We start from the raw sequence: 13624 nt of genomic DNA, 5'->3' as shown, positions 1-13624 counted from the left end.
CAGCAGGTAGGAAAGTACCTGTTTGTTCCCCGTCGACATCGTCGCTACCACCGTCTCACCGGCATAGATCGCCGTCGACGGCGACACACCCGACGTCGAAGGAGACTGAGTCGAGGGAACACCATCGCAGGGGCAGGTCTCCGTCGACGGCAGCCCTCCGATCGACGTCGAGCCATCGCCGGCGTGCCCGGTCGCCGCCAAAGGCTGTGCGCCCCCCGACGTCAAGAGACACGACGTCGAAATCGCCACGACGGCATGAGAGACATCCGCCGTCGGCCTCCCACCGATCCACGTCGAGGCACACGACGGCGAGCAGGTCGAGGTCCAAAGATCGCCGTTCGACGTCGAGACACTCTACGTCGAGACACTCAACGTCGAGGCAAGAGCAACCGGTGGGGCGCCCTTCGACGTCGACACAGGTTTTACCTGTCCTGCAGGGAGTAGAACATCGCCCCACGGCAGACAAGGCCGCACCATCTCCAGTGGTCTCCATACCGAGCGACTCATCTCATTCAAGAGCGGCATCATCTGGGCATGTTTCGCCCATCAATCTATCTCCAAGATGGCTAGAGAGCCTTAACAGACCAGCGGCCTCCCCGGATTCGCAGTATTCGCGAATGTACTCGCCTACTGCCTCCCTGCCAAGAACGCCATCACCGACAACAAGGGCAGGACGGGCTCGTTCTGCTCCTCGTCAACCGACCGCGAGGCCTGGGCGCTCTGCTACAGCGTCTCGCAGCAGGTCTCGTTCTCAACGACGATCCAGGTCTCGTTCACGAAGAAGATCACCCTCTTGGTCGTCGTCAGGATCATCTGTCGGGCGTTACTCCCCCACCCTAACAGATTCTCCACCTGCTTGGGTCTCACCGGTGGATGACATTACCACGTTTAACGAGGTGCTGTTAAGAGGAGCGCAGAAATTAAACATAGAGGTTCAAGAGCCATCTACCTCCTCGTCAGTCATCTTTGAGACTCTGCAACAGAGATCAGCGTCAAAAAAGCTGCTGCCTCTAGTGCCTGGTTTGTTGCAGCCAACCATGGACACTTTTCTGGCCCCAGCCACACTCAAATCTGCCCCGGCTAGGATTCTAAAAAAATACAAGGCTCCCGAACAGGACCCTTTGTTCCTCAGGAAGGATCCGCCACCGGACTCGGTAATATTAGCCGCAGCCCGAAAGACCCACTCGGTGGCATCATCATCCACAGTCCCCCCGGATAAAGAGAGCAGGCATCTAGACTCTCTGGGGAGAAAGATGTGCGGTACGGCGGCTTCGGCAATGAAAGTCTCCAGTGCTTCTGCACTCCTGGGCAGGTATGATCGTTCTCTGTGGGACTCTCTCAATAGATTCACAGAGAAATTGCCCAGAGAGGACAGACAAGATTTTCAAGAGATCCTGCAAGAGGGATGCCTGGTATCCAACCAGGTTATCAGCGCGGCGGCAGATGGGGCGGATTTAGCTGCACATGGGTACGCACATGGAATCTGTGCAAGGAGGTCTTCCTGGCTGAGACTCACTGGTTTAAAGCAGGAAGCGCAACAACGCATCCTGAATCTCCCATTCGCCGGGAACTCGCTGTTTGGTGCCCATGCAGATGAGGAAATGGCCCGCCTGAAGACCGAGGTGGATACCATGAGGGCAGTGGGCCTGGAAAGGAAGAAAGATTTCAGGCGGAGGTATAGGCCTTATGACAGGCGCCCTTTCCAGCAGAGGGTTCAAACACCTCACTGGTCCCAAAGGTCACAGCAACGGCAGGGACGCCCTCTTTTTCAGCGAAGGAACACAAGGGAGCGAGGGTCAAGTAGACCTCAGCAGTCCACTCCGAAAGCGCCGGCCAAACAATGAGATCTCGCTTCCCTCGACACTGTACACCACTCCGGTGGGGGGAAGTATTACAGGTTATCTTCACGAGTGGCACTCTATCACAAGAGACAAATGGGTGCTCAATATTGTCGAAAATGGCTACTCTCTTCTTTTCAAACAGCCTCCACCACACTTGCCACCAACCAAATGCAATCCATCTCATCTCAGCCTGCTGCGCAAAGAGGCTCTCGCCCTCTTACAAAAGAATGCCATAGAAAAGGTTCCACCTGCGCACAGAGGAAAGGGGGTTTACTCCCGTTACTTTCTGGTGGCGAAGAAGGGTCGAGAGGGCGTTTTCAGACCAATTCTGGACCTACGGATGCTGAACAAATACATAAGGAAACAGAAGTTCAGGAGGCTAGCGCTTCACCAGATTTTCCCTCAGCTACATCAGGGAGACTGGATGTGCTCCATCGACCTGCAGGATGCATATTTTCACATCCCAATAGCTCCCAAACATCGGAAATTCCTGCGCTTCCAAGTAGCGTTACAGCATTATCAGTTCAGAGTTCTACCATTTGGCCTGAAATCTGCCACACGCGTCTTCTCGAAATGTATGGCAGTGGTAGCGGCGCATCTTCGAAAACAAAAGATATTCATCTACCCATACCTAGACGACTGGTTACTGAAGGCTTCTTCTCCGGAGCAGGCGAGAAGCCATCGGGACATTGTGCTCAGAGTTTGCGAGTCTCTAGGTCTTCAGGTCAATTACCAAAAGTCAACCTTGATTCCAACACAGAACCTTCACTACCTGGGAGCTATAATAAACACAGAACTCCTAAGAGTGTATCCTTCGGAGGAACGACTATCCTCAATAGACAGGAAGTGTCAGGACCTGTTGAAAGCCAACGCACCTACGGCACGTCAGGTGTCATCGCTGCTGGGCTCCATGGCATCATGCATTTTTATTGTCCCAAATGCCAGACTCCACATGAGGCCCCTCCAAGAGGCATTGGAGAGCAACTGGAGCCAAAGGACAGGTCGCTGGGAGGACAGAGTGCGACTACCGGCAGTAGCACTTCAGTCATTGAAATGGTGGATGCACAGACCTCACCTGTCAGTAGGTGCTCCCTTTCACCAGGTAGTTCCATCCGACACTCTGGTAACGGATGCGTCTCTTCAGGGATGGGGGGCTCATCTGGGTCCCCTTCAAGCTCAGGGCCTGTGGTCAGACAAGGAAAAGCAGTACCACATCAATCTGCTAGAACTCAGAGCGATCCATCTGGCTCTCAAGTCTTTCATACCACTAATTCAGGGGAAAACTCTCCTAATACAAACGGACAATACAACCACAATGTATTATTTGAACAAACGGGGGAACGAGATCCCTACCCCTATCTCGAGAGTCCCAAACGATATGGCATTGGCTCCTGGCCAGAGGAATGTCACTTACAGCGGTTCACCTGCCAGGTCAACAAAACGTGGAAGCAGATTTCCTGAGCAGACACCTAGAGGACGCACACGATTGGGTCCTACACGGCGAAGTCGTCGAATACATCTTCGCTCAATGGGGTCGGCCTCAACTGGATCTCTTCGCAGACGAAGTAAACAAGAAATGCCCAGACTTCGCATCCAGGTTCTACCGTCCGGGATCTCGAGGGAATGCCCTGTTGATCGACTGGTCAGGGATATTTCTCTACGCCTTTCCGCCGATTCCCCTCATACCGGCAGTGATCAACAAACTTTACAGATCCAGAACCAGAATGATTCTCATAGCGCCACAATGGCCCCGTCAATTCTGGTACACAGATCTCCTCAACCTATCGGAAAAACCTCACAGGAGGCTGCCGTGCAGACCGGATCTTCTGAGCAGAATGGAGGGCAGGATTCTACATCCCAACCTACCCTCTCTGAGCTTAACAGCATGGCTCCTGAATTCCTGCAGTATGGGCACCTAGGGCTCTCACAGGAGTGCATGAACATCTTGAAAGAGTCCAAACGACCTTCCACGCGGCGTTCTTACGCTTTTAAGTGGAAGACATTCTACATATGGTGCTGTCAACAAGGTCAGAATCCCATACAGGCTCAGGAGGATGTCATACCGTCCTATTTGCTTCATCTGGCAAAGTCCGGTCTGCAGGTATCATCTATTAAGGTACATTTGTCTGCCATTACAGCCTATCGCAAGTCACCTTCTCAGGAATCCTTCTTTACGAAACCTGTAGTCAAGGATTTCTTAGAAGGTTTGAAAAAAGTTTTTCCGCCCATTCGGAGACCTTCTCCTCCATGGGAACTGAACATAGTATTGTCAAAACTTATGGGCCCTCCTTTTGAACCTATACATAAGGCCTCTTTACAACACCTTACGTGGAAGACGGCTTTTTTAGTGGCCATTACTTCAGCGAGGAGGGTCAGCGAAATCCAGGCTTTGTCTTCCAAAGAACCGTACACGGTTTTTCATGACAATAGAGTGGTTCTGCGAACTCACCCATCTTTCCTTCCGAAGGTGGTGTCAGAATTCCATATCAATCAGACTATATCTTTACCGACTTTCTTTCCCAATCCGGAGACTCCGGCAGAGAAAGCATTGCACTCCTTAGACTTGAAAAGAGTGCTGAAATTTTATCTGGATAAGACAAAATCGATTAGACATTCTAACCGCTTGTTTGTTAATTATGGTCATTTGAGGACAGGAGAGGCAGCATCTAAACGAATGATATCAAGATGGATAGTTTCTTGTATTGTTAATACTTACCAGCTGGCTAATAAACAATTACTAGCTAGGCCTAAAGCGCATTCCACAAGGGGAAAAGCGGCTACTGCTGCCCTCCTTAACAATGTTCCAATATCTGAGATTTGTAAGGCTGCTACATGGAAGTCTGTGCATACGTTTACTAGACATTACTGTTTAGACTCAGATGCAAGAGCGGATGCCCAAGTGGGGCAGGCCTCTCTGAGAAATTTATTTGCATAATACGTATCTATTCCTGCACTTCTATTGGACAGTCCGCAGAGTTTAGGGATGGGCTTGCTAATCTATTCAATGTTTATGACTATTGATGAGGATCCCCTGGAAGAGAAGGATAAGTTACTTACCTGTAAATCCTAGTTCTCTTCCAGGGGTATCCTCATCAAAGTCATAAACAACCCACCCTCCTCCCCGGACGCACGTCTCCTAGAAGTGCAGGACAGACTGTATTTTGAATCAGTTACACAGATTGTCACCGTAAAAAAGAACAGACCTAACTGTGAACCAACTGTCACCTTTCCTTCACCCCTGAGGCATGGTGGGATACTGGAGATGCTCAGGGTCTTAAAGGCACGGTGCCAAAGTTTTTATGATTCTCCTGTGTTAACCTGCATGCAGCCTATTGGCTAAGAATGCTCCATTGGTTTTTCAATGTAGTTTTTTTCTCTTCTTCTCTAGTGTTTACTGCTGCTTACATCCCTAAGCCCAGTTTTAGGGGTTTGGGTAGATATTTATTCGCGATTGTGATTTCATAATATGAAAAAAAAAAAAACTTCATAGAAATAAAGCATTTTTAGCCTGTTTATGATTATAGACTGCATTGCTGTTTTTACACATGATAATATATGTGTATTTTATATATGCTCTGGGGTCCCCGCACAAGGGCGGGAATATTCAATGTTTATGACTTTGATGAGGATACCCCTGGAAGAGAACTAGGATTTACAGGTAAGTAACTTATCCGTATTGGCAGTATTAGCAGCATGCCAACGGTAAGCACTTGGTGCATGTTGGTCAAAAATAGAAATAACTTTAGGTTCCCTCTATGCTACAAAGTATTCAGATCACTTTAAAAAAAGAAAAACATCTCATCTGCACTGGCTAGTGTGGTTGGCAAAAGATCGACTGTCAAACTTGACATTTTCTTTCACACTGATTCAGCTTTCATCCTTTGAGTGTCTGCTTAGAGATCCAGTTAGGAATTTACAACGCCAATAGCTCTAACTCAAGCAAATGCGAGACCCATTGCATTGCAAATGCTGTTCCTTTTAAAGTTAAGGGAAGGCAGTGTTGATTTTACATTGCTATCATCAGGCTGCAGATAGCAGTGCTTGATAAGGATCAGTGCTGAAGTCAAATTTATGACTTGGGGCACAGAGGTGAAGAATTGATGCAATAGTGTAGTAACCTCTTAAATAAAAGTCCTTGCCAACTCAGTATTGGATATAAGAACAAAATGATGTTTCTCAATGTTTTTAAATTGGAGAAAATTAAAATGAAAAGTTACCTTATAATCAAGTTAACTTTTCATTCTAATTTTCTCAATTTGTTTTTCAAAGTGTTGCATTTACAAACAGAAGGCCTCCTGCTGCCAGTGGCCCGCAGAACACTGTGCCATATTTATAACTGAAAAACAGTCATTTGTAAAGTGCAGAAAAATGTTCCACATTATGAACATTTTTGCACTTTAAATTTCTCTCATTTAAAAAAAAAGTTGCATGTTTGTGTTGTACATGTAATAGTGCCACATGTGGTGAAAGGTATGTCCTGTGCCACAAGTACATACGACTCAGGGTCTAGTTACCCAAACACATCTATCATTTATATGCACTCAAATTCATACATCCCCAAAGACCATGCTCTCACTGACACACATGACAGCCCTGCCATAGTGCCCCTAGACAAAGTATTTTGTTCAAACCATTGTATCTGGCTATATGGACATTAGGCTTAACGTCAAGGAAGATGGGCATGGGGGTGTCTGGTAATAACGCCCAAGTTGTTAAGCCTTTGGTGGCTCACAATGATTTTCACTGGTGCAGAAGGGTTGGAGTACCCTGGTCTAAATGGTAGTAATTTATTGCCACTAGCTGACTCCCAGGCATAGATCTAGCTACATGGACCTTCTGTTACAAAAAAATGAGCAGTTTGGATTTTGAAGCTATTGTTTTTGGAGGTGACTGCCTGATCTATGACTTCACTATTCTAGATGTGCGAGCTGCTCAACTACTTCTGCGACTGCGAACTGAAGCACCGAGTGGAAGCCATTGTGTCGTTCTCAGATACCTTTGTGTCAAAGCTGCAGTACAACCAGAAGTTCCGCTACAATGAGCTGATGCTGGCTCTAAACATGTCCGCAGCCATGACAGCCAAGAAGACACGGGAATTCCGCTCTCCTCCGCAGGAACAGGTGAGGAACGTACTGTTAGCCATGAGGAAAACAAGGTAGATCAACTGGGACTAAATTCCTCATGTTTTAAAATATGCCACATATGTTTCATTTGGTACATTTCTTCAGGTTGGATGTGCTGAAATCCACCAGGGGAAAACTGGGGGAGTGTGATAATTACTGCAGCACTCTGGAGTCTGACAAGGGTTCTGAGGGATCAGAATTCAGGGCCAGTTTAGAAGATTGTGACTTTGGGGCAACACTGTGATAAGTGTCCTGACCTACTGGAAAATATCAGCAGCTCACTCTTTATTTGTGGAACAGGAGTAGTGGATCTTTCTCTAACTGCCCCATGTTCAGTTCACTACCTAAAAGAGGAGGTAGGCATGATTAGAAGGAGGGATGAGTCTCTTATTATTCTTTGAATATTCATATGAGATTTGAATTACAGGGAGAAGAGCTGGCTCCTTTCATTGCAGCATGTGGTGAGGATTAGAGTGTGCACAGTTATATATCTAATGCAAATCTCTCAACTTTAACCCTTGAAGTTTTCTATGCTTCTCAATTTCAGTTTGTCTTTGCCTGCTCGTATCAAGTTAAGTTTATCAACATTGCGAGATGATTTTGACCCAGAAAATGCCCTACAAAGATGGAAGCGTTATGCACAACTTTAATCTGCACCTATTGCAGAGTTTTTCTGTGCGCAATAGCAAATGTATGCAGATTGCATGTATTTTTATTTTTTGCAAAATGAATCGTACCAGAAGGTACTTTTTCATTTAAATGTGGTGAAGTATAAAAACATTGCGAACCTTTCAGTAGAACTTCATTGTGGTTGTGAAAAACTTCGCACATCTCTAGTTATAATGTGTTTTTTTCAGGAAAGGCTCAAGTTTCCAGGACCCATATTGTGCTGCTAAAAACAACTTATGAGGTGGCAATGTCCTTTAAAAGTATGGGACCTCCATGATGATCATAAGGGGCAACATGATTATCACTTGTGATTTTTTTATGAATTGACAACAATCCCTGTCTTTAACCCGTTGCACAGATAAACATGTTGCTGAACTTCCAACTGCAAGACGACTGCCCATGCCCAAATGAAATTCGGGAGGAGCTGTATGAGTTTCATGAAGACCTACTTATGCATTGCGGTGAGTCATTTATGGAACGGTGGAACGTGTGCTAACAGCCAATGGCCTAGGAAGGCTGCTTTAAAGGCATTGTAAAGATGCTTCAGTCGAGGGTAAACGAAGTCCTTCAGTAAATCCTGGAAGTGCCTTTCTAGGCCAGGTTTAGAGTTAATTGCCTGTCTTTGCAATGCCCACTGCCCATGGCTGGACAGACCATTCTTCTACTCTTGCATTTCTTAGTTGTCTGTAGGATAGGTGGAGGCTTTCTAAGCAGGATAGACTATTACAACCCAACCATGCCACATGACCCCATCCTAGTCACAGTCTTCTGCATTGTAGGTCTAATTTGAACATTTTTGCCAAGTTTGATTTTGGTTTCCATCCCAGCCCTGCCACCACCTTGTTCTCTTGTGCCTAGAATTTCTCAGTGTATTGGTAGAAAACCTCATGCAAATCTAAAAGTATGATCCACTATTACAGCATTAGGGGGATAATGAGGAATTTAGCTGCTGTACTTCTAAAACAGGTGACCATGGACAATGTTTTACATACCTCCCAACGTTGGTAAGTTAACAAAATAGAGACTTTTTGAAATTTGCCAGTGGTTGCAGAAACAACCCAATCATATCACTATCGATTCTCTTAAAATTTGAGATTTCCTTGCTTAAAAGAGGAAACTGGGAGGCGAGGTTGCATATTAGCCGAATAGCCTATTGACAATACAAATAAGGCATAATGGACCTTGTCAATACGTGAGACTTTGTGGTGCAGGCAGTGATTTAGTAAACAATAGATTCTACAGTCTTTTTATGCCATTGTTCCTGTGTCCGCCATACAGCATTGATCTCCAGCTAAAAATGCACAGCACTGTAATAAATACCAGTACAAACATTGCATCCCACCACTTCAATAAATCAGATCTCCACATTTATGCCAAGATTGTGCTCATTCATCAGCCACCAAGGAGACAAAACATCACCTTGAATAAAGGTCAGAAGTGAAATGCACTCTGATAAGTCATTGCACTTGGAACACAGTCAAAAGTGTTTGATAGACAACCATTTTTGCAGTGCTGTAGTGTGATCCAATTCACTTACCATTCCGGGTACTTTAAGTCTAGATTTTGCTGCAAGTACCAGATTGCGATGTGGTGCGAACTAAAATGATTGCATTAGCTGAAGAACTAGACTGATTTAGAATTTCTGCAAAGGTAAGGCGTTCATTATTTTGTCTTTCAATACTGTGCAAAGATTGAATGGCATAGCTTCATGCAACTAGACCAGGGAAAATGTGCAGGCAGAGTTGTGATAGCGATAGCAAGAGCAAGGAAAGAAATGTGTATGTTATAACGAGAGACGGCAGTGACACATCGAATCTTGTAACTGACTGGTCCAGTGTGACTAGTCACACAGGTCACATACACTGTCACAGCATCTGAGTGAACATTCACGGCTGTTCAATGTGGTGTAGAGCTATGTCATGTTATACCTCAGGGAGCCAACTGCAACCCTCTATGTAGAGTACCTAGAGCGCCTGGTGATGTAGCATTTGTACTGATTGGAGATGGGGGCTCGGAAGCCAGTGGTGGGCTGGACCACTGGGACGTGCCCATTCTGGGATGTAGTTAGCAGCTGTAAATGGAAAGACACAGCAGGGATGGAATGCCGAAAGACGTGCAAGCATAGCCCACCATTTCTGAGCCCACCAAACTGAATGCATCAGCTAATGGGTGGTGTCTCAGGCAGGTTTGGGACGGACAGCACTGCAGAACATTTGTGTCACTTTTTTATGAAGTGAAAAATGAAATGGGAAGACTAAGAAATAAACACTGTCAAAACCTGTAGGTCTAGCCTTTTAGCTGCCAATGCAGACCTGTTGGTTTTGACCATGATTTTTGCCTATACTACAGTATGTGTTGCTAAAAGGCACACACGGTGGCAGGGAATTGAGGGGAAAATCAGGACATAGGGGAGAGAATAGGAAAACATAGTTAATTGAATCCAATCGAGTGCTAAAAGAAGAAGTAGTTTCTTTACTGTGAGCTGTAGAAGGGTGCAAGTTGTCTATTGAAAAGGATGTAAAAGAGGCTGTGTACCACAGGAATGAAGGAAAGCTCATTGATAAAGAAGTAAGAATATGAGTGACGAGAACGCCAACCATTGTTAAGCAATAGTCTTTCCTAAATTCTACTTAAGTGATGGAATTGTCCACAATATTTCTTCAGCATTGGATTTTTCATGTATTCACATGCTTGAATCTTTCCCCTTCATCATACTAGGAATCTCTGGTCAATTTAAGTAGCCATAGAGTATTAAATTAGACCTCAACAACTGTGTTTACTTAGTAGCACATCCACCTTGTTTGAAACAACCCAAACTTAAGCCAATGAGGTGGAAGTCCTAAGCTCTCCTACTGCCTTTAAGGTCCACAACAGCTCAGATTTCTATTGCATATAATGTGTGAAGGAGTTGTTGAGATGAGCTCTGCTGTAACATGGTTCATTATGCACTTCCACAAAGGAAGCACAAAAAAGTAAACAGAGTTTCCAAACCTTGACTTGCAACCTAAAGCCCATGCAGGACCGGCAACATTCAAAATCACGGTGAAAGGAAAATATAACAATTTTGATGAGCCCAAAGATTTAAATACTTTTCTGGACAAGATGTCAGACCATGGTATGGACTTTTCTAGATCCTTCTCAAACGAAAGGAAAATTTGACCCATCTGGACCCCAGCTGAGACCAACACTATTTCCTCTTATGACACCCGTCATCATCGCAAATCCACTGCCCAGTCATCTGTTGCTACAATGACAAACCTCTAATAGGAGTATATACTTTGCCTTTGAATGCACATCTTTGCTCAATAACTGTAATTTTGATGTTGCTAAGAGTTACTGTCTAAACCCTTAACGGGCTAGATCCACCTCACAAGTAGTACCCTTTCATAGCCTACTAAAGAATGTCAATGTTTATACTGTTTAAATGACATGTTCAATTACGTTACTCTTCGTTCTGAGATTTGTTTAAAAAAAGGGGTATAGATTTTCTATGTTAATATTTCCAGCTCCCTACTGAGAGATGATTCTCTCTTCTTCGTCGCCTCCTCCATGTCAAGTTTACAGGGATGAGGGGTGGGACAATGGGGGTGAGGTGAGGGGGCTTTCATTCTCTTCTTTTGCTTTATATATATAATTTTACAATGGTTAAGTTTGATAAACATGTTTAACATAACAGATCCTCACTCAACTTCCTATCCCTGTTCATCCTACATTATTCCTCATACAAGAGTAACAAATGTGTATAACTTCCTTTACATACTGCTGGTCAATCCTATAAAAGCGCAGGGTGAGATCCTGCAACCAAATCCGTCTGGAACCTACATACCACATTACACAACCCAACTTATTGACCAACCATACATTGCTTTGAGCGCTTATGCTCACCAACTGGGGGCAATATACTTTGTTCACACCAGTCACCTCATATCTTAACACATGTTGCCGCATACCTGCGCCACTCCCTCCACAGACGCGACTAACCAAAATGTCATAGACAATCTCAATATTGTCTCCCTGAAAGTGAAAGACCTAAATCACCCTATAAAATGACGCAAAATCATGAATTATCTATACAAATCCAAAGGAGACCTCATTCTCCTCCAAGAGACAAAAATTACTGATACTGAGGCGGCCACAATCAGGAATAACTGGATTACTGTAGTTCTGTGCTCGTCTGCAATTCACAAGAAAAATGGGGTTATTACAATCTCCTAATGCGCTAATGTTACATTTGAATCTTGCTTTTACGATGAAGAAGGCAGATGAATTATAGTCACATTGTGTAAGGGAGACTCTCGTATACATGTAGTGAATGAATGGGGACCAAACAATGACAATACTAACTTCTGGAACAAGTTGTCAGACAATATTGATTGTTTACCCACTAATGATCTCCTCCTCATTGTAGGCAGAGACTTCAATCTTCCAGTTGACATGACACTTGACCGACGATCCACATATAAATATTGCCCACCCAAATCGCATAAAATCTTAAAGAAAATTTGCTCCAAATATGATATAAGGACACCTGGAGACTACAACATCCCGACTCAAGAGAATATACCTTTATTCCCCACCTTACAACTCTTATACACAAATGGGTGTGAAACCAATGCTGGATCCCAAACAGCGAAACATTGATGAAAAGTAAAGAAAATTCTAAATTGAGCAAGGGGTCATTTGTGTAGGCCCTACAAGGTTTTCCTACAGAAAATAACAGCTGAAATAAACAAATATTGAAATTGAGGTGAAAAAACAGTCATTTTTCTCCATGTTTTACTCTGTAACTTTTTCCTGCGATGTCAGATCAAAAGCAATATACCATCACGTCTGCTGTACTCTTCTAGTTGCGAGGATATATAGGGCTTGTAGGTTCATCAAGAACCCTAGGTACCCAGAGCCAATAAATGAGCTGCACCTTGCAATGGGTTTTCATTGTATGCCGGGTTTACAGCAATTCATTTGGTGAAATATAAAGAGTGAAAATTAGGTATCAAGGAAACCTTTGTATTTCCAAAATGGGCACAAGATAAGGTGTTGAGAAGCAGTGGTTATTTGCACATCTCTGAATTCCGGGGTCCCCATACTAGCATGTGAATTCCAGGGCATTTCTCAAATAGATGTCTTTTTTTACATACTGTCTTACATTTGGAAGGAAAAAATGTAGAGAAAGACAAGGGGTAATAACACTTGTTCTTCTATTCTGTGTTCCCCCAAGTCTCCCAATAAAAATGGTACCTCACTTGTGTGGGTAGGCTTAGTGCCTGCGACAGGAAATGCCCCAAAACACAACAAGGACACATCACATTTTCCCAAAGAAAACAGACCTGTTTTTTGCAAAGTGCCTAGCTGTGGATTTTGGCCTGTACCTCAGCCGGCACCTAGGGAAACCCACCAAACCTGTGCTTTTTTAAAAATTAGACACCTGGGGGAGCCTAAGATGGGGTGACTTGTGGGGCTCTCACCAGGTTCTGTTACCCAGAATCCTTTGCAAACCTCAACATTAGGTAAATAAAACACTTTTTTTCTCACATTTCGGTAACAGAAAGATCTGGAATCTGAGAGGAGCCACAAATTTCCTTCCAGCCAGAATTCCTCTAAGTCTCCCGATAAAAATGGTACCTCAGTCGTTTGGGTAGGCCTAGTGCCGGTGACAGGAACTGCCCCAAAACACAACGTGGACACATCACATTTTCCCGAAGAAAACAGACCTGTTTTTTTTGCAAAGTGCCTAGCTGTGCATTTTGGCCTCTAGCTCAGCCGGCACCTAGGAAAACCTACCAAACCTGTGCATTTTTTAAAACTAAACACCTAGGGAAACCCAGGATGGGGTAACTTGTGGCGATCTCACCAGTTCTGTTACCCAGAATCCTTAGCAAACCTCAAAATTTGGCAAGAAAAACCCTTTTTCCTCATATTTCAGTGCTGCAAAGTTCTGGAATCTGAGGAGAGCCACAAACTTCCATCTACCCAGCGTTCCCCCAGGTCTCC

The 13624-nt window shown here is 44.6% G+C and overlaps 1 protein-coding gene across 9 annotated transcripts in view; it reads left to right on the top strand.

The window, feature by feature from the left end:
- RYR3 (ryanodine receptor 3) overlaps nucleotides 1-13624 on the top strand; it is a 1450647-nt gene that overhangs the window by 603961 nt on the left and 833062 nt on the right. For all 9 annotated transcript variants that reach the window (XM_069208992.1, XM_069208994.1, XM_069208991.1 and 6 more), the window contains 2 exons: nucleotides 6761-6961; nucleotides 7992-8094. In XM_069208992.1, coding sequence (XP_069065093.1) covers nucleotides 6761-6961; nucleotides 7992-8094 — 304 coding nt within the window. The remainder of the gene's footprint in view (nucleotides 1-6760; nucleotides 6962-7991; nucleotides 8095-13624) is intronic.

The sequence above is a fragment of the Pleurodeles waltl genome, chromosome 9 (genome assembly GCF_031143425.1).
Source record: "Pleurodeles waltl isolate 20211129_DDA chromosome 9, aPleWal1.hap1.20221129, whole genome shotgun sequence".
In the NCBI taxonomy this organism is placed as follows: Eukaryota; Metazoa; Chordata; class Amphibia; order Caudata; family Salamandridae; genus Pleurodeles; species Pleurodeles waltl.
Note: the sequence above shows the minus strand (reverse complement) of the source record. Positions and strands in the feature narration are given on the sequence as shown.